General features: G+C 40.0%; 1 protein-coding gene across 1 annotated transcript; it reads left to right on the forward strand.

Moving 5' to 3' along the window:
- The first annotated feature begins 624 nt into the window (after positions 1-624).
- On the forward strand, positions 625-15866 carry LOC121306942 (mucin-1-like). The gene is made up of 8 exons (XM_041238967.1): positions 625-638; positions 998-1144; positions 1370-1718; positions 2298-2371; positions 3149-3291; positions 3679-3803; positions 4818-4970; positions 13616-15866. The coding sequence occupies exons 1-8, from the start codon at positions 625-627 to the stop codon at positions 13670-13672; spliced, it is 1062 nt and encodes a 353-aa protein (XP_041094901.1). The 3' UTR covers positions 13673-15866.
- Positions 15867-20724: the final 4858 nt, after the last annotated feature.

Below are 20724 nucleotides of genomic sequence, written 5' to 3' on the forward strand. Positions count from 1 at the left end.
CACCCCATGTAACTGACAACACCACAGAGCACAGCACCAGTGTTACACCCCATGTAACTGACAACACCACAGAGCACAGCACCAGTGTTACACCCCATGTAACTGACAGCACCACAGAGCACAGCACCAGTGTTACACCCCATGTAACTGACAGCACCACAGAGCACAGCACCAGTGTTACACCCCATGTAACCGACAGCACCACAGAGCACAGCACCAGTGTTACACCCCATGTAACTGACAACACCACAGAGCACAGCACCAGTGTTACACCCCATGTAACTGACAACACCACAGAGCACAGCACCAGTGTTACACCCCATGTAACTGACAACACCACAGAGCACAGCACCAGTGTTACACCCCATGTAACTGACAACACCACAGAGCACAGCACCAGTGTTACACCCCATGTAACTGACAATACCACAGAGCACACCACCAATGTTATACCCCATGTAACTGACAATACCACAGAGCACAGCACCAGTGTTACACCCCATGTAACTGACAATACCACAGAGCACACCACCAATGTTATACCCCATGTAACTGACAATACCACAGAGCACACCACCAATGTTACACCCCATGTAACTGACAATACCACAGAGCACACCACCAATGTTACACCCCATGTAACTGACAATACCACAGAGCACAGCACCAATGTTACACCCCATGTAACTGACAATACCACAGAGCACACCACCAATGTTATACCCCATGTAACTGACAATACCACAGAGCACACCACCAATGTTACACCCCATGTAACTGACAACACCACAGAGCACAGCACCAGTGTTACACCCCATGTAACTGACAACACCACAGAGCACACCACCAGTGTTACACCCCATGTAACTGACAACACCACAGAGCACAGCACCAGTGTTACACCCCATGTAACTAACAACACCACAGAGCACAGCACCAGTGTTACACCCCATGTAACTGACAATACCACAGAGCACAGCACCAGTGTTACACCCCATGTAACTGACAACACCACAGAGCACAGCACCAGTGTTACACCCCATGTAACTGACAACACCACAGAGCACAGCACCAGTGTTACACCCCATGTAACTCACACTACCACAGAGCACAGCACCAGTGTTACACCCCATGTAACTGACAACACCACAGAGCACAGCACCACCACACCACCAGTGTTAACTGACAACACCACAGAGCACAGCACCAGTGTTACACCCCATGTAACTGACAATACCACAGAGCACAGCACCAGTGTTACACCCCATGTAACTGACAATACCACAGAGCACAGCACCAGTGTTACACCCCATGTAACTGACAGTACCACAGAGCACAGCACCAGTGTTACACCCCATGTAACACACAGTACCACAGAGCACAGCACCAGTGTTACACCCCCTGTAACACACAGTACCACAGAGCACAGCACTAATGTTACCACTCACCCAACTTTTACACCCCTTGTAACTGACACCACCAAAGAGCCCATTACTAGCATCAGCCCTGGGAGCCATCCTACCACCTCCACTGGCACTGAGACGAGCACCAGAGTGGTAGTGGAGACTTCAACCAGCGCTGGGGGCACCTCGGTCACAGTGGCACCCGACACACCTTTTTACATCTCCTTCAAGATCACCAATAAGGAGTTCAATTCTTCACTCACTGAAGTCCGTTCAGACTACTACAAGGCTTTAGAAAATCAAATTATTCAAGGGGTAGGTGTCCACGCTTGTGTTTTTAAATTACAGTGATTGTAGCTAACAAAAGCAGACCCTATATTTTCCACACCATGCACATCTATACCCCATATAGGCTTCAGATATGGGGTTTAAATGTAAACCCTGCGGTCCTACATTAGGTTAAGGAAATACTCTGTTTGCAAGCCATGCCGTGATCACTTCCTTGGTCGCCTGGAAAGTGAAATTGCCCTCGCTCCTTTACGTTCTTCTTTCCTGTCAATAACCAACCAGCTGCTTCCCCTAATGACTGACAGGCTTTGTAGCCAATAACCCTGAAGACCTGCTGAATAAGCTTGTGTTAACATATCGTAGTTTTCTATACTGAGAAATTGAAAAATGTGATATTTCGGAATCGAATATGAAACACTGTGCTACTATTATGGCTTCCAGCAGACTTGTACAATATCTTTTGCAATTTCTTTTGATTGCATAAAATATTTCAATTATGTTCATATTTTTTTGTGAAATTAGGTCTCAGTCCTAGAATTCTTGGCAGCGCGACACTTTTGCCCGTAGCTGTAGTGTTACTGAGGGTTTATCTTCTCTTTCTAACAGTTGAAAGAAATCTACGGCTGTAATACTTGCCCTACTCACAAAACCTACAAAGAATCAACAGTCCTGAGATTCAGGTAAGCTTGGATTTTAAAAAAACAATATTTTATATTATTATTATCCTCCACAAGGCATGAAATCCCAGGCGACGGGGATATAGTGGAGGAGATTGTACAATATTCCCAGGGTTGGGGTCAATTGCTGATTTTCAATTCCAATTTCTTTTTTAAAAACAATTCCCAATTCCCAATTCCAATACCTTTTCCTTCAAAGGAATAGGAATTGTTTTTTTAGGGACATGATAATTGTTGCACCACAACCCACTTTGTCTGGAAAACTGCTTATGCAATTATGTTTTAAATATGGGTACACTTTTGTCCGAATTGCGCGTGTCTGGGATGAGCTTGAACAATGTTATTTGCTGTTTCCTGTGCTGTACCTAAACCATGATGATATATTTGTCAACGTTAATGAAGGATACAGCATGAACCGTCAGAGAGTACACGCCCAGCCTCCTATAGGCATATTAGAGGATACAGCACAGGCATTCACAGAGCACTGCAGCTATTCCACTAGTGGGATGAGACTGAATCACCCGGACAGGGATCGAGTGGGATGTTTATCCTCAGGTGTGAAATAACCACAGCACTGTGAACGCCCAGGAGTGTTTATATAACAAGCATCATTATGGACAAGAAAATGAAACTGTATTCAGAGAGCGACTTGCCTTAGATCTAGCTGTGCATCTGTTTGGTGACGTGGTTTACTTGAGTGAATGCAAGATTCCGTGGGGGAAGGTGGGTGTCAGTGACATGCATGTTTTGACACTGTTTTTTGTGTTTGATTTTTTTCAGTAAAGGTTCTGTAGTCGCAGACACAAAATCGATTTTCATGACAAATGACATCAGCACTACAACTGTTCAAAAGCAATTTGAAAATTCGCTAATAAATGGAGATATGTTGAACTCACTTCAACTGAGTCCAGATTCTATTAAAGGTAATCTATCTATCTATCTATCTCTATCTATCTATCTATATTTTAGGGCTGTGCAACCACTCTTAGTAATTCTTTTAAAGATGTTTCTGGTCTACAGATATTAAATAAAACCGAAACAAAGCTATTAATCAAGTAATAGGTGGGAATATTTTAATTAGTTAAATGTTAAATTTGAACACACACAGACACACACACACATGCACACACACATGCACACAGACACACGTACACTGGCTGTAAAGATGATGTCACCAGAAACAGAACGAGCAGGATTTTGAACAGGTGTCTTTGGAATGAATACCCATGAAAACCTGTTAAAGAGACCCTAGCTGAGCTGGGCAGAACGAGTCCAGTAACCCTCTGCCCGGGCTTGTCCTTTCTCTGCAGTGGCTTTGACGGACGCCACGCCCCCCTCCAGTCAGCCTGGCAGCGAGGTCCCTGGCTGGGGGATAGCCCTGCTGGTTCTTGCTGCTCTCATCCTCCTCATTCTCCTCAGCATCCTGATCCTGATGGTAAGTCTGCATCACATCTCTCACGGAGCGCTTGTCGGGATAGTGCTGTAACCACCTAAACATTTCATGAAGAAAAAAGCATGTTAACCTTTGACATGCTAGTCCCACGCTGCAATGCTTCAGTTGCCGCAGAGGTGCTGACCAATATAAGGCACATATGTCCACAATATACGCAGTTGTCTCTGTCTAATCATGCTAACCAGGTGGGAAAGGTCCAAAGTCCAAAATTAATTTCATTTTTATTAAACATATATATATATATATATATATGATTTAAAACTGTTGTGATTCAAAATATTGACGATCGTGTTTCGGAAGCACTCAGACAGTTAAATAATAAAGATTATTACGAGTCCCTATCTGCAGATTCAATAATACGTTTTAAACAATAGACAGTTGGTATTTTAGACCGAGCCAAGGCTATTGATAACACAGAATCAGTTTGATTCCCTTAAAACAGAATATCCGATAACGCCAGTATTTTATATATTTTATACATAACAATTCCCTGAAAATACCTTCGATAACAATAGTTTCAGGCAATGGTTCTATTTCTGAACCTCTAACCCAGCGCTTCTCAAACTCGGTCCTGGGGACCCCCTGTGGCTGCTGGTTCTCATTCCAACCCGGCTCTCAATTACTGAACTAGACCCTTCATTGAACTGATAATGTGCTTAATTAGACATTTTTACTTGTTTTCAGCTCTTGAACACTTGCATATTTCAAGTTAGCTGTAACATTTGATAAGTAACTTATCTGTTTAAGAGCTGAAAACAAGTAAAATTGTATTATATGTGTCGAATTACATGCACTAAAATGTTAACAGTAAATCCCTTGGTGAGACGAGCTCAAAATGTGTTTTAAAGGTCTAAATTGAATTCCTTACTTATACCTTAGATTTTAGTGATAGCATTGCTAAGATCTTTTTGTGTGTCTCTTGTTATTGTATGAAGATATTTTCTGAGCCTTACTCTGTATCTACAGTCTGTAAAACATTGCCTCTATTTTGTGTAGATAAGCTATTGTTGTGTGAGGAGACGACGCGGTCAGTTCGATGTCTTTGGGATTGGAGGTTATTATTCCATGAATGACAGCGCTGGCTACCCCATGTACTCCACTCACACACACTACGAAGTGCCCAACGGAGGGAGCTTCCCCAGCAACACAGTAAGAAACAGATCTCTTCTATTGCATCGCTCGACTCGCAAGCTCTTTCAAATCTTAAAAGGTGTAACAGGGTTCTCGCTGTCAGCAGCCAGCCAGTGCGGGGAAGCCAATAACAGAATGTGTGGCTGTTTTATCAGAAAGAGTTCAAATTAAAATAGGCTACTGTGAGGTTGTATCATGCACTGATGAAACTTCGAATGCTGTGTTTAATTCTGGTTAATAAAAGAACATTGTGCCCTGGAGAGAGTCCAGCGAAGAGCAACCAGACTAATACCAGCAGAACTTAAAGGAATGAGATGAAAGGAGGGATTGCTTGAAGTCTTTTGAATGGCAAAGTATGGCATCTCTGCTATGTGCATTGTGACTGCTGTATTTAGGGTTGTTTTACGTGAGTACACAGACTTCAATATTGTTTTACTGGGAGACAATAAAATGGATCTAGGCGAGCAGTTCTGACGCAAGCAAACCCAGAGAACATTTCTGTTATTCTTTCGTTTCCTCGTTCGGTTTTCATGTGTTTTAACAAATTCACAGCATTCTGCAGAGCCTTCCTCACCCTCCCTCTTCTCTGAGGAGTTTATTAATGAAACAAATAAAAAGGTACTTTGCCTGCTTGCTTGTTACGGGCAGTTCAAGCTGTCAAGCCTGCCCTGGACTGGAGGAGCACCCTTTCTCTTAGGGGGTGAGGGAGGGAGCAGTTCAGTCTCCATGCCTCAAGCCTGCCCTGGACTGGAGAGAGCACCCTTTCCCTTAGGGAGATGAGGGAGGGAGCAGTTCAGTCTCCATGCCTCAAGCCTGCCCTGGACTGGAGAGAGCACCCTTTCCCTTAGGGAGATGAGGGAGGGAGCAGTTCAGTCTCCATGCCTCAAGCCTGCCCTGGACTGGAGGGAGCACCCTTTCTCTTAGGCCTATTTTAATTCCTTAATGCTGTTCCCATGGTTTCTGTGACCAAAGCTATGGAATTTTAGTAAAAGCTGGGAGTCACTTTGTTTGAGCTCCTGTGAGCTCCTGTTCCTACTTAAATACAGGCATCCCTCCTTGAAGCTAATTCTAGCAGCCCCACCAGTTCTTGTTAATCATTGACAATGCAGGAGATGTGTAAATAAGCATGGTTTGTGATCACCATGCTTAACTAAGCACATATTGTCCTCTATAAATGACAAGGTTATAGCAGCTATTTTGCACTTTTAAAAGCCATTTAAGACCTTGAAGTAGTCCATTAAATGGGCTTTATGTTCTCTCAGAATGTCTTTTTCACCAAGCTAATTTGTGAATGAAACGCTTTTTGCTTGAGCGACGGTTAGAAGTTCGTTTTCGAAGCTAACAAAGTAACTCCAGTCGATCTTATCTCATCTGTATTGCCATCACTTTGTACAGCTCACACTCATATAAAAGGTGTAGAAATACTGGACTTTTGTTTTAAGACACTGACAAAGACTTCTAGGCGAAATGTGTGCCATTGAATATATGATGTGTTTGGTAGTTCACATTATGTTGAACGTGTTTCATTTTAAATGGTATTTTTTCATAACATTTGTGATTTGTAAAAATGGGGAATGTATTTTGCACTTCTTTTGTAGTTGACCCAGATAAGTTGCTTCTGGGAGTTTGGGTCCTTGTAGGTAAAACAATTCAGCATGTTGACTTTTTTTTAGAGAATGATTCTTCACCATATTGTCTCCGCCCCTTCAGGGCATAAACCAATCAGCTGCTTCCCCCAGTAATGACTAGCATTCCTTCAGCCAGTAACATTACCCTGGCATGGGTTGTTGCTTACATAGGGAATGTAAGTGCAAAATGCAAAAGATTTATACAACTATTTTGTTAGCTTCAATTCCCTTACTGAGCCTGTGAGTCAGGAGCTCCTCCTCAGTTTTTGCCTGCCATCTTTTATGTAGGCGAGATCAGCGAAAGGGTCTTTATATTTGTAAACGTCAGCGCCATCTAGTGCACAGCTAGTGTATTGCCAGCAAAAAAAAAAAAAAAAAGGTGTTCCAAAGTGGCAGAACACTAGATGGCGCTGGTTTTTCTATAAAGACACCAACCTGTGTTATCTATGGCAAGCATCTGAAGAGCAGATAAAAACAATTGTGCGCTGTTGTATTAGATGCCCGAGTGGGGCCAATGGTGCGTTGTTGAATTAGATAGTGAGCTGGAAGCGACAACCCTGCCCGCGCGTGGCCAATCGTGTGCCGCCCCCGGGAACTCCTGGCCCCAGTCGGCAGGGGCATAGCCTGGGTTCGAACTGGCGATCTATAGGGCGCATCCTGCACTCAGAGCGGTGTGCCTTTACTGGATGCGTCACTCGGGAGCCCCTCAAATGATGTCATTTTAAATGAGCCATTGTTTTTCTTTTATTGATTCGTCATTTTAATCACTTAGGTCAGAGTAATCCTTGTCCAAAATTTTTGAGTCAGTTTGAGTTTGAGTCATCGTAGGAAAAGCAGTTCTAAATGTTTTTTTTTTTTTAGACTAATTATATATATATATATATATATATATATATATATATATATATATATATATATATATATATATATATATATATATATATAGTGTAAATATTGTGTTAGCACTATGTACTATACATTGAAAAATAGCTGAAGTAATCTGACCAGAAAATCCAGGGCACAAATCCAAACTACTCCTGCTGGCTCTTTAGTTAACTCCTGTCCTGTTACTGCTTCACCCGGCCTGCAGAAACCTTCCTTTGTGCTTTCCAGGCTTCAGACAAAGAAATACGAGTCGTGGGAAAAAAAAAACTTGTTCCCTAGCTTGGCTGTGTCCAAGCTAAGATTACCACCTATAAACAGGGTCCATTCAGCATGGTTTAAAACTGACTGCAGCTAACAGAATCATTTCATACTTCTTACCTGTCATTTACTATCATTCACGCTATAGTTCTTACCTGTCATTTACTTCCATTCACGCTATAGTTCTTACCTGTCATTTACTTCCATTCACGCTATAGTTCTTACCTGTCATTTACTTTCATTCACGCTATAGTTCTTACCTGTCATTTACTTCCATTCACGCTATAGTTCTTACCTGTCATTTACTTCCATTCACGCTATAGTACTTACCTGTCATTTACTTCCATTCACGCTATAGTTCTTACCTGTCATTTACTTCCATTCACGCTATAGTTCTTACCTGTCATTTATACTTCCATTCACGCTATAGTTCTTACCTGTCATTTACTTCCATTCACTCTATAGTTCTTACCTGTCATTTACTTCCATTCACGCTATAGTTCTTACCTGTCATTTACTTCCATTCACTCTATAGTTCTCAAATGTGCAGTACCTACATTAAAGGCAAGAGGCTAATTTGATTATTAAAGCATATCTCATGAAACATATCTCATGAAATATATCTCATGAAATATATCTTAGGAAACATATCTCATGAAACATCTCTCATGAAACACCTCATGAAGCATACCTCATGAAACATCTCTCATGAAGCATATCTCATGAAGCATACCTCATGAAGCATATCTCATGAAGCATACCTCATGAAACACCTCATGAAACATATCTCATGAAGCATATCTCATGAAGCATCTCTCATGAAACACCTCATGAAGCATACCTCATGAAACATCTCTCATGAAACACCTCATGAAGCATACCTCATGAAACATCTCTCATGAAGCATATCTCATGAAGCATACCTCATGAAACATCTCATGAAGCATATCTCATGAAGCATACCTCATGAAACATCTCTCATGAAACATCTCATGAAGCATACCTCATGAAACATCTTTCATGAAGCATACCTCATGAAACATCTCTCATGAAACACCTCATGAAGCATACCTCATGAAACATCTCTCATGAAACATCTCATGAAGCATACATCGTGAAACATATCTCATGAAGCATACGTAATGAAGCATACCTCAATAAAATATTCCTTAATTTGGAATTAACCGCAAAACAAAAGTGTAGTTGGGGCCACATTACAGTAAAACAAATCTCAGGGGAGTAAAATAAACCTGGTATCCCATCCCTATTAAACAAGGTGTGTTATTTCCATTATTAGTCTACCACAGTCGTTTTTTCCAGTTGTTATACTATGCATTACCATAGTTTATCATTGTTTTTAATGTGCTTTATGCTTTTACTATCCTTTATTACACTCTGTCATGCTTTACCTATCCTTTATTACACTGTCATGCTTTTCAGACATTATTTATGCATTGGTTTCCTCTAAACGGTTTGTGATTCAACCAAAACAAGTGGAGTATTGGAAAACGGTGAATTAATGAAGGGCTGTAAGACCTGCTGTCAAAACGGTTTAACAGTGAATTAACCAAACCTTTAGAATATGGAGGGCGTGCTGTCTTTCAACCAACCCAAACACACTCGGCTTGACTTGGACTGGGAGATTTTAATAGAGGAATTTCAAAAAGACAACGCGCAATTGGAAAGGAAACACAGTGGTTCTTCGTAGGTAACACAATTATAATCGCTTTGTGAGGAGACTAATTATTACCAGCCAGAAGGGTATTGCATTACCGTTGAATGAACCCTACAGAACAAGAAAAGGTTTTGCCATTTTATTCAAGGTAATCGTGATAATGGTGTTTAGAAGACAGATATTACAAACGTTAGCTTTTGAGACCTCAAAAACTCAAATAAAAAATATACCAGTGACAAAAACCTCTAATCTTATCCATCTCCTCTCTGTCACAGTACATTGTCTCTTAATGTTCTTCACAGACGGTTACCTTTGAGTTAGACTATGGTATCTGCTTGTCAACAGAAGTAGGCCATATCGTGTTTCACACTGAAGTTTTGGTTGCTAGGTTACGGGCTTGCTAGTTATAGTACAGGTGGGCCCAGCTTTGTAACCAAAGCTGCCATTCTAACGAGGTCACACTTAGGTTTCAAGCTGTAGCTGCCAGTATTCATATGACTGCTTGGTATTTACTATTCAACCTCCAAATCTGTGTTACATGGCTAACCAACAGAGAAAATGAAGGAGTCTTTTGTACTTTACCAGAATTTTCACATGAACACCAGCATAAAACAACCTGAGGATTCGGCCTTGGTGTCCTCACAGCTAGTTACGGGCGTGGATGGACCTCCTTTTAACCTTCTTCCCAGACTTAAGAATAGAATAGAAATAAAACTTGACCGGAAGAATTGAGTTGTTTGTATTCCCTGTGTGTTTGTGTATTTCCAGGGTCCATATTGTCATTCACTTGCTGTGCGTTAGTATCTACAGCTCCTGTAGGCCTGTGTTAACCTATTGCACTGTTTCCATGATAACAAGGGTCTAGAAGATTGATCCTACAGCAGTAACAAATAAAATATTTCCTGTGCGAGTTGGGTTACCTTTAATGGAACTACCACAGGACAGAACTTGTCTGCTGTCTTATTTTTTCCAGGCGTATCGAATCCTATGTAGGCTCCCTTGTGCAATGCCGCTCATTTTAAGCCTAATTCGCATCCATTTTGTAATGTGAGGGCCACCTTTAAACAGCCTTCGTGTGTTGTTTAGCCTTTTGAGATGGGATGGATGTTAAAAGATGTTTAAAGGCGGCGCGTTGGTTTCTGACTGTTACATTTCTTCTTAGTTTACCCTGTGCACTACACTAGCTCCTTGCTGGCTTTCTGGTTTGTTTACCTCACCTAAAGGTGTTTTGTATTGTGGCACAAGCAGGAGCAGAATGTTCATTAGCCTAGCTCTATCCCAGGGACCTAAATCCAATAATGCAAACAGGTGACATTGGAGAAGTCCTTTGTGTTTTACTGTAGTCTACTTCCTTCTCAAACATCATGTGAATTGAATTACTGTTAATAATTCACTTGCATTATAAACATGAATTCTGGAAGTCACCATGCATTGTGGTATTAAAAAAAAATACAAAGCTTTTATATTCTAAATGTATCTTTTACTGGGTTTAATGGAAAGCTTTATTTAATAGAATGACAGCTGTTACGAACCTCAGTGAAAACGCAGGCCCTGTAATATAAGAAACTGATATTAACGAAGCAACAAAACACAAGAGAAATTATTAAAACTAAAACTGAAATTGAGAACAATAAACAACAAATACAATAACAGCACCAATTCACATTTCAACAGTTGTGCGCGCACACAATTAAACCATTCAATTAAAAACTGTCTAATACAGAATTTAATCAAACAGACATTTAAAAAAAGAGATGTGGTTTAAGTTTTAATTCAAATAAGTCAAATAAAAAAGTTAGTTTATAGAAATAGAACAGCTAAGAGTCTAAAACTACATTGTAATATTTAAAAAAGATATCAAAAATGCAGACAATAGACAACTGCAAATATATCCCTTATGGGACTGCACATCAATTAAAGGTAAATATTGTATTTCATTTTTGGTCATTGCTTGCAGGCAAAATTCTCATGTTATGTACAGGCACTCCTGTACTTTATGAAAAAATGCACTTAGCTGTGCTTTTTCAAGCAGCACAGAACTGGCTAAGCTCAAAGGGCTACTGCAATATGCACTGCTGAGTTAGCTGCATGCAAACCATGCAAATTATTTGAATCCTTGTCATACATTTTGCAGAATACTAAAGCAGCTAGCTGGCATGAATAGGACACAACAATGGGACGATTTACATATTTCAACATCATGAAGCAAAACACATTGCTGGTAATGGATTGCAGTAAAGACAGAAAGACAGCGTGCTGTCACTGTGTCAATACTGTATCCACTGTGTCAATACTGTATGCGCTGTGTTGCCATTCATGGTAATGCTGTGGTCTGCTAATGGTTCCTAATGGTAACATGCATGAGGGCTCCTGAGTGGCACATCCAGTAAAGGCGCTCCGTGTGGAGTGCAGGATGCACCCTATAGTCTGGAGATCACGTGTTCGAATCAAGGCTATGTCATTTGCCGACTGTGACTGGGAGTTTCCAGCAGGTGATGCACAATTGGCCAAGTGCCACCGGGTAGGGAGAGCTTAGGTCGGCAGGGAAATCTATGGTTCACCGCGCACCAACGACTCCTGTGGCTGACAGGGTTCAAGCTTGGCTGGGACAGGGTTAAAATCTCATTCCCTGTAAAAAGTGAGGCCATTCCCCAGAACGGGTCATTGATTACCAGTTTGGGCATGGCCACCTGTATGAAAGAGGAGCTGGGATACTGGGGGAGTTGGTTTAGGCAAAGGGCTGAGAGCAGCAGAGTGTGCTCTCTGGCCTACACCAAGCTAGCCTTTGCTTTGTGCTTCTTTGTTTTGCATTTAGTTTATTTTGATTGCTTATTTTGTTTGTCAATCAAAGTGTGCAGCAAGAGCTTTGAGCTGCAATCTCCTGCTTCCGGTGTTTGCTGATCCCGCCACTTGCCTTGACTGCAGTGATACCCTTCCAGACAGGTCCCTTTAGGTAGAAGATCTCACATACATTCTGGAGTCCCTTTAGATAGAAGATCTCACTCAGGTTCTGGTGTCCCTTTAGATAGAAGATCTCACACAGGTTCTGGAGTCCCTTTATATAGAAGATCTCACACATTATTTTTGTGCAACAGGTCTCAAATCGTACTGGAAGTTACACTGTGCAGAGATGAGGACAGGAAGTTAACCCCCAGACATGTACGTACAAAAACATTATTTAACATAAAGTTTAAAGTAATTGTAGCTACCAAAGAATTACATACATTTATCTACAATGAACATCCATTCAGTATATAGGCCTCAGATCTGCAGTTTGATTTTTTTTAATTTTTTATTTACATTTATATAGCGCCTTTCATCACAAGGACCTCAAGGCGCTTTGCAACATTTTACAATATTATACAAAATTCAAAAGGCAAAGACAATTCCTATAAAACAGTTAAGAAGACAGTCTAAAACGATGCCCAATCATTTTATAAAAATGGGTTTTCAATGCTGTTTTAAAGCTTTAAAAGTTTTGAAAGAAACACACGTCACACAATATCGTTTCGTTTTTTCCCCACTAGGTTAAAGAAATCTGTTCTCAAGCCATTCTTTTAGACTGTTCTGAACTTCCTGAGTTAGTATCACCTGTAGAGTGAAATCGTCCTCATCCTTTCACTGGCTTTTTGTGTTTTTTTTTTACCTGTCAATAAAAAAAAAAATACTTTCCTTATTCACTGGCATAATTTGAGCCGGTAAACATGACCCGCAGACAGTGCTGAAGTGAAATGATCCAGGAAGCACAGCAGTAACAGACATCCTGGAAAACACAGCAAGCAAACTGAGAACTTCGTTTACCCTAGTGTAGTACCAGATGTCGGTTTTAAAATCAAAATCTACCTTTGCTGTAACATGTGCTTCTTTCAAAACTGCACATTTGAAACCTGCATAGTGAATGGAAGTGCAAAACAGATCCATGGAATGATTTTGAAGCTACAAGGTTTGAATGAAGACACTGAGATAGACTTCTAGCCTGTCTGTCTGTCACGCTAGCATGCTGTAATGCTAAAGTATAGAGCTGGCTCTTCAGTTGAATGGTAATTAGTTTGTGTGTGAACTGTAGGGTTTGAGTGTTGCATCCAGCCCTTGTTTTCCATTCAGTTCAATGGGCTGAGATGCCGATTCACTGCAGTGTTTCCATGTGATATCTCTATGTTAGGAGTCACTCACAAAAATCTGATGCAAAAAAATCTTTGTTTTTTCTCCCGTAACAGAACCAAAGAAACGGAGCGGGCTACACCAACAAAGCACTGGAAACCAACAACTTGTGAAGCGTGACATCAACAAAGACCTTCCGACGTGTACACACACGCGCACACACACACGCACACGCTCACACACCTGGATACAAACTCAAGACACCAGCTATTGGAACATTTCTCCTTCTCCCCCGTTAAAAAGATCTTCTGATGACAGCTCTGGGATGTACAGAGAGCACTAGATCTCGGGATTCCTTTGTAAACGTCTTGAGATTGGTGTGTGCGTGTGTGCGTGTGTCATGTAATGATGTTTAATCCTGAGCACGCATATTTCTGTGAATTTACTACATTAACTTTGGCAATAGCGTGGCTAGCCATGCCAATAAACATTTGCATTTGAGAGGGAGACTTCTTTAAAAACTGTATTCCTTTAAAAGACAATGTTAATTTAAACCATAAAATGTGCAATATAGCTAATTTAAAAACTTTATATATATATATATATATATATATATATATATATATATATATATATATATATGAGCGAGAGAGTGTGAGAGAGAGAGAGAGACAGAGAGAGATACCTCCTAATGCATTTTCTTAACTTTTGATCCCTGAAGGTACAGTCCTACAAATCTCTATGTTAAGACTCCCATATTGGAGTTCTTAATGTAACGAGATGGGGGGATGCCAATGATCGTGGATCAGCTTGGGTACTGACTATGATAGAAGCAGATCAAATGGTACTAAAGCTAAGGGTAGAACACGGATAATCGAAATTAGAGTAGAGTATTTACTAGAGTATTTATTTTAATAACCTCAAAGCCACCCTTAAAGCAGCTGCAGCTAATAAAATGATTCCCAGAGCACTTCCATGAGCGACACAGCTCTCAAATGCACAGTAACGAATGAAGCACATGTTAGAGCAGCACAAGTCCCATGCCTTATTGTAGACTGGGCGGGACAGTTTTCCCCGGCTGGTGCCGGTTTTCCAAAACTTGGAATCTGGATAACAGTGATCCTTACATTTGTAATCCTATATTTTGTGATAAGAAAATAAATAAATTCGTAACAGTAATTATTTGTAATTTGAATAAATGTAACCCAGCGGTGTTCTGAAAAAACAGATCAGAGCGATCCAGGTAAAAGTAATCTCGATAACAAAACACAGAATTGCAAAATCCGGGTGGCTGTTATCCAGATTAGTATGAAGTGCGTCACTATCTGAAGATATGGCTTGAACCCGGTACCAGGTAACATTACTGTAACATTCAAAACGGCACCTTTGACACCCACAAGAAAGTGCCCCAGATTTATGGAATCATTTTGTTAGCTACACTGTAAAACATAAAAGACAGGGGTAGCGAAATATTAATAATTATAAATGATCTTTCAATCGAGACATGTGTATTTTGTTAGCAATTCGTTTCACAGTTATTATACTGTAACACTTTTCTTGTATAAGAGATAATGTTGTTTGTGCTGATAAGCTACAGCCTCACTGGAATTGCAAAGAGTATGGGTGAGAGGGCATTCACTTTATACAATGAGATATTATTAACAATGGGTTTGAACGATTTAAACAGGTTGATAGAGTTCTCAATAGGGATGGACAAATAAACTTTATAATGCCTCACTAGACTTTACAATGCTTACCTATCCTGTACAATGCTTTCACTGTTTACCCTTGTAAATGTGTGTTGATACAATTCTGGGTGATTCCCCAGTGCTGTACAATGCTCTAAAAAAAATATGCAGCTTATCAGGTAGAAGCTGATCAAAAATCTATTTAATTTCCATATTTATGAAAATATTGAGCTCTATTTTAAAATTCTAAGTTCTGGAATTTTTGGCTAAAAATGTTGGCCAGCTCTCCGTTAGATGTTGACTTACAGAAAATGGTTCTGAAAGGGTTGTAACCTTGTTGTTTTGTGCTTTGCACTTGTGTTCATGTCCTTTCAGCTATATTCCATGCTGCCACTGAGAGTGCTTAAGGCCCAGGAATTCTCTTTGATTTCATCATTTCAGAAAGTTGCTTTGAGTTGTTATCTTTCAATGCTCCACCAGCCCTATAATATTCCATAGTACACTACAGCATTATATAGTATTGAGCACTCTGCCCTCCAATAATGCATGTAATATTAATGCTGAATAATGCAGAAACACTGTTGAAGCACTACAGCCCAAACTCTTGTCTGCTTGACTCAGTCTCTTCTAGTTTCAATCACACTGACGAAGGCACTAGAGCCCAAACGCTGGTCTGCCTGACTCAGTTTAGTTTCAATAACACTGATGAAGGCACTAGAGCCCAAATGTTGGTCTGCTTGACTCAGTTTCTTGTAGTTTCAATCACACTGATGAAAGCACTAGCCAAAACTCTTGTCATGTTTTATCCTTATAACCCTAAATTAAGAACCCTTTAAAAATTATAGTTACAAAATAACAATTCTGAAATTAGCTACTTTCTGGAATGAGGAAATTAAGCAATAATGTTAGAATTTCTTTCATGAAAACTAAAAACAATAACCAATTCTTGTTACAAACTCCATATTGTTAAATTTGAGAACTTAATGAACCCTAACTCTTTGCATTGTGGGAAAATTGTGATTTTTATGAGAAGAAAAAAAAAAATCAAATTTTGTAATCTATTTTTTATTTTTATAAAATATTATATCTGTATATATAAACACACGTGTGTTTGTCTTTGTTCTCTTGTTGTTGAGTTAATGAGAGCGACACAATGGATTTCTTAATGCTGAGAGGGCCCAAAACTGAAGCCTCAGTCTCAATTTCTGTGTCAGTTCCCCAGCTAGTTGCCATGGAAATGGCCTGACTTCCTTCCAGTCAGACCTGCATGGTTGCTGTGAAGACAGAAAGCCTTTACTTGGGCCTGCACCCTCTAGATAATCCTTAATAAAAGGTGAAATGACGGAATTTGTGGCTATGTTGCCAAGGATACAAAGGCTTTCGCCAACGGACTGCAGCACATTGTAAAAGTAAACATTTATGTTACGTTACGGATAACCCTCAATCTCCTGGGCCCGGTTTTTCAAAATTTTCAAAACTTAACAGACATTAAATAATTAATCTAAATTGAATACAAATAAAACTTTTGAAAAAAGCGTATGTGTTTTTAGACATCTCCATCGTCTTTCTCGTAGTTCCGGAGTCCAGAATCTCAGACGAGTTTTAAGGGGTGTATGTGAAGACGTATGCCTGTGTTTTTTTTATTAAAGCTGTACCACTAAGTACATGTTTTCCTTTTTGCTTTCCTGGATACAAAACTTAAATATGTAAATATGATCTTATAACATTCGATTTGCTACGACAATTCAAACACAATATCGCTGTTCTGTGATCATTTAAAAGCTAAACCTCCGTTTCCACGGTAGGATCACAATAATCCTTTTATTTTGGATCAAAGTAATCCTGATCTCCTCTTTAAATTCTGAAAAACCCAACTGCAACATTTGATCAAAAGTGCGACCGGATTACCCTAACGAGATCCGGATCACGGTAATGGCATTTCGATGTTTTGAAAAACCCAATTGCACAACATAATCCAGATCAAAACGCGGAAATCCGATTACCAGAGTTTGGAAAGACCGGCCCCTAGGTTATCTGAACTGCACGTCAACCGTGCAGTCAAACCCGACTAACGTCACACGCCATTGAAATGTCCCGACCACAGTAGAATGGGAGTCGATGGAAACAAGCTTCTGATACTATCACTCTGGTTAATATCACACTTAATATGAAGGATATGCAACAGCCATACAATTGATTTCCACCACACTTAACATCACTTCAAATTGGCTGCATCAGCTGTCCTGTATTTTGACACAACACTGTAACCAGAGCTGATTCTAATGAGGTCAAGCTTAGGTTTCAAGCTATAGCTGCCAGTATTTATATACCCATGCAATGCAATGCAATTTTACATTTCCATAGCGCCTGAGTGCTTCACAATGGAACGATAGATATCAAATCTGATACAAGCTGTTGACTAAAAGTCAGGTTTAAAAAATAACTACATTTGATATGCTATTGTATGTGTTTCCATAATATGGTGAGAACTAGAATTCCACAGACAAAGGGCAAAGTAACTGAAAAGCCCTGGTATCATCTAATGTAACATCTGCTCCTGTATGTCACTGCCCTCTTTAGAGATCTGTTTCAAAATGCAGAGCCCAAAACCCACACTACCTAATGCAAAACACAGCCTTCCAGTTATAACATAGAGATAACCGCAGTGATCGTTATTAATTACATTTCAGCACGCTAAGAACTTGCTTCCATCAAGTCTCCTCAAAGTACAGCAACTCAACGTACAGAAGTTATTAACCAAAAGAGGCAGATAACCTTTAATAAACCTTTATTTTTATTTATTTTTACTAAGGCACTTTCATTTTGTGAAGCGCTTTGAGATGCATATAAAAACCAACTTAAATACAGACGAAAAGAACAAAAGTAAATGAAACAGTGCCCAGCTCTGACTTTTTAAAAGCATGACCATGTAATTAAAGCAAAGTGGCTCTTCGCTGCAATAGTTTTGTTTAATTTATGATCTACTGTTTTGGCTTCACCTTCTTTTTCATTCCCTAAATCCCGCATAAGAGAAGACTATACCGATACATAATAATCTTTATATAGCGCCTTTCACAGTGGACCACCATCACAAAGCGCTTTACAAGATAGGAGACTAGGGCGTGTGAACCATGCATCAGCTGCAGAGTCACTTACAACAACGCCTCACCCCAAAGACGCAGCACAAGGAGGTTCAGTGACTCGCTCAGGGTCACACAGCGAGTCAATGGCTGAGCTGGGATTTGGACCTCCTGGTTACAAGCCTGTTTCTTTAACCACTGGACCACACATCTTCCTATTATGGATGTACATTAAGATATGTACAGAGACCTGCCTTAATCAGCGCATTTCCAAAGTGCCTTCAGTTTTTGTTTTAGCTACACAATCTACCACCTGAAAGACCGAAAACGAGTAGGAAAGCAGGAGTCTGAGTCACGATTTGAACAGGGAACCACCTGGGTGCAAGTCCTTCGCTTTAATCACTGGATCACACAGCCTAGTATGGCACTGCAACTGGTCTCTCATTTCTCAGGAACCAACGTCAATGTCGGCACCCGACCTTGTTGTTATATGTTTAAACTAATCCTATACAGCGTAAGGAATTCATTCATTTTGGACAGTTTAGTGGGCCTGAACTTGGCGAATTGTGATAGTGTGCGCACAAAGTGGAAATGTACTGTTTTTGAAACATTGATTCCATACAAACCCTAACCCTAACCCTCTAAGTATTACAAATAATCTGGTAAATGGTGTGAACACTACATTCACCAACGACATGCGGGCTACTGGTATTACAGGACAGAACACATCCCGACTCTGAGCGTGAGTCTCATTTGATTTTAAAAACGCAGCCCCCTCCCTGTAATATAGTAATATTGAAGTCATTATTAATTATTACACAGCCCTTGCTCTTGTGCCGTGGATTAGCTATAAGCACTTTCCAAAAAACTTCTACTTTCCCATCTCAAGCGAAGTTTAACCCTTTGAGGTCCTATGTTGGACCAGGCCTGACGTTACAATTCTCCCTTTCCAGTCCGATGTCGGACCCTGTCCGACATCATCAAAAAGACATAAAGCACAGATCTCTAGTTGTTTTGGCTCTGGAAAAAGTAGAGAAAACCTTTCAATGGCTGAGTGAGATTGATAGGATCCGAACGAAGCCGGAAAAAAAAGGGTGTATCAGATAGCCCCATCCACCACAGAGATAACACGGACACAAACAAAGGAGGTAGCTGCTTCTGCACCCAGCGCTCCAAGAACATCACAGACATTTACAGAGCTTTTTGAGATGTTATAGTAATAAAATAATCGCATTACTGAGGTGTTTGGTGATAAAACGAGTGATCAGGAGAGGATTTATCAGTATGCACGTCTATAAAGAGGTATGTGAAAAATACAGCGAGCAAGGGGTGGGGCTTGGCTGGAGATGCAGTACTGAGTGTCCTTTTGCGATGCAGTGCCTTTTAGAAAGAAAAAATATATATATTTTAAACAGAGCATGTGCAAATAAATTGGACCTGACGCGCCTGACTGAATAAATGGACCGCTAAGGGTTAAAACCCTTTTTTGTTTTGCGATCAGCTTTTTAGTGTTGAGAACAATATATGTCTATTGGTATGATCTCATAAAACCTTTAAAAAATGAAAGATAAAAAACTCAAAAGCACTGCTTTATTTACTAAATGTATTATTTGTGGACTGAAACCCTGATTTGACTGCCAAAGCCCGTTAACATATCTAAAAGAGAGAAACCACAACACTGAGTCACTTAGCAAGATATTCTTCGAAATATAGTTCCACAATCCATGCAAATATTTCAACAATGATTCTGCTTGAAGATCACACCTTAAAGTCAAGCACACAAGTTTTTATTGACTTTTTTCAACTTCCTTCTGTAGGAAATACAAAACTGATAACAATATTAGTGATGTCAAATATGTTTATTGGTATAGCTCAGAATAGAATAATTTGAATGAACAGAATCACGATTGACAGCTGAGCACAGGGAGATGCATTCTCTTTGGTTCTGTAAATTCCAAAACACACCCTTGCAATGATGTCATTTCTGACCTCTCTTTCCAATACGTATGTACTCGTGGCAGATTTCCAAGCCTAATAAACATTCCTTTTGAATCTGTTCTCTGACAGAATCTCCCATGCAAGCAGACAGACCGAAGCCCCTCACTCCTCACATTACAGAGCTCAGAATACCACACCCAGCTTCTCTGTTCAATTTGTTACAGAAAATAACGTATTATAAAAGTTCTAATACAAAAACTATTACAAAATTCCTTACATTGCTTTCAAAAATCAATTAAGCATTTCCTTACCACCAAGAATGTACTTTAGCCACACCTTACTTCTTATCAACAGCTAAGCATACATGCGTTCAAAAATCAATTAATTTCTTGTTAATCCCCTGTAGCAGGGCAGGAGCCCTGCACATGAAGAGTGGGTTTTATGTGTATATATTGTAATTAATTTAATGAAGTACCTGTAATGAAGTGTGTGATTGCCAGCTGTGGATAATCAGCAGGT

The sequence above is a fragment of the Polyodon spathula genome, chromosome 51, assembly GCF_017654505.1.
Source record: "Polyodon spathula isolate WHYD16114869_AA chromosome 51, ASM1765450v1, whole genome shotgun sequence".
In the NCBI taxonomy this organism is placed as follows: Eukaryota; Metazoa; Chordata; class Actinopteri; order Acipenseriformes; family Polyodontidae; genus Polyodon; species Polyodon spathula.

Coding starts and splice junctions, on each gene's coding strand:
- LOC121306942 (XM_041238967.1), top strand. Junction 2,372..3,148: donor TCAACAGTCCTGAGATTCAG/GTAAGCTTGGAT, acceptor GATTTTTTTCAG/TAAAGGTTCTGTAGTCGCAG. Junction 4,971..13,615: donor GGAGCTTCCCCAGCAACACA/GTAAGAAACAGA, acceptor CTCCCGTAACAG/AACCAAAGAAACGGAGCGGG.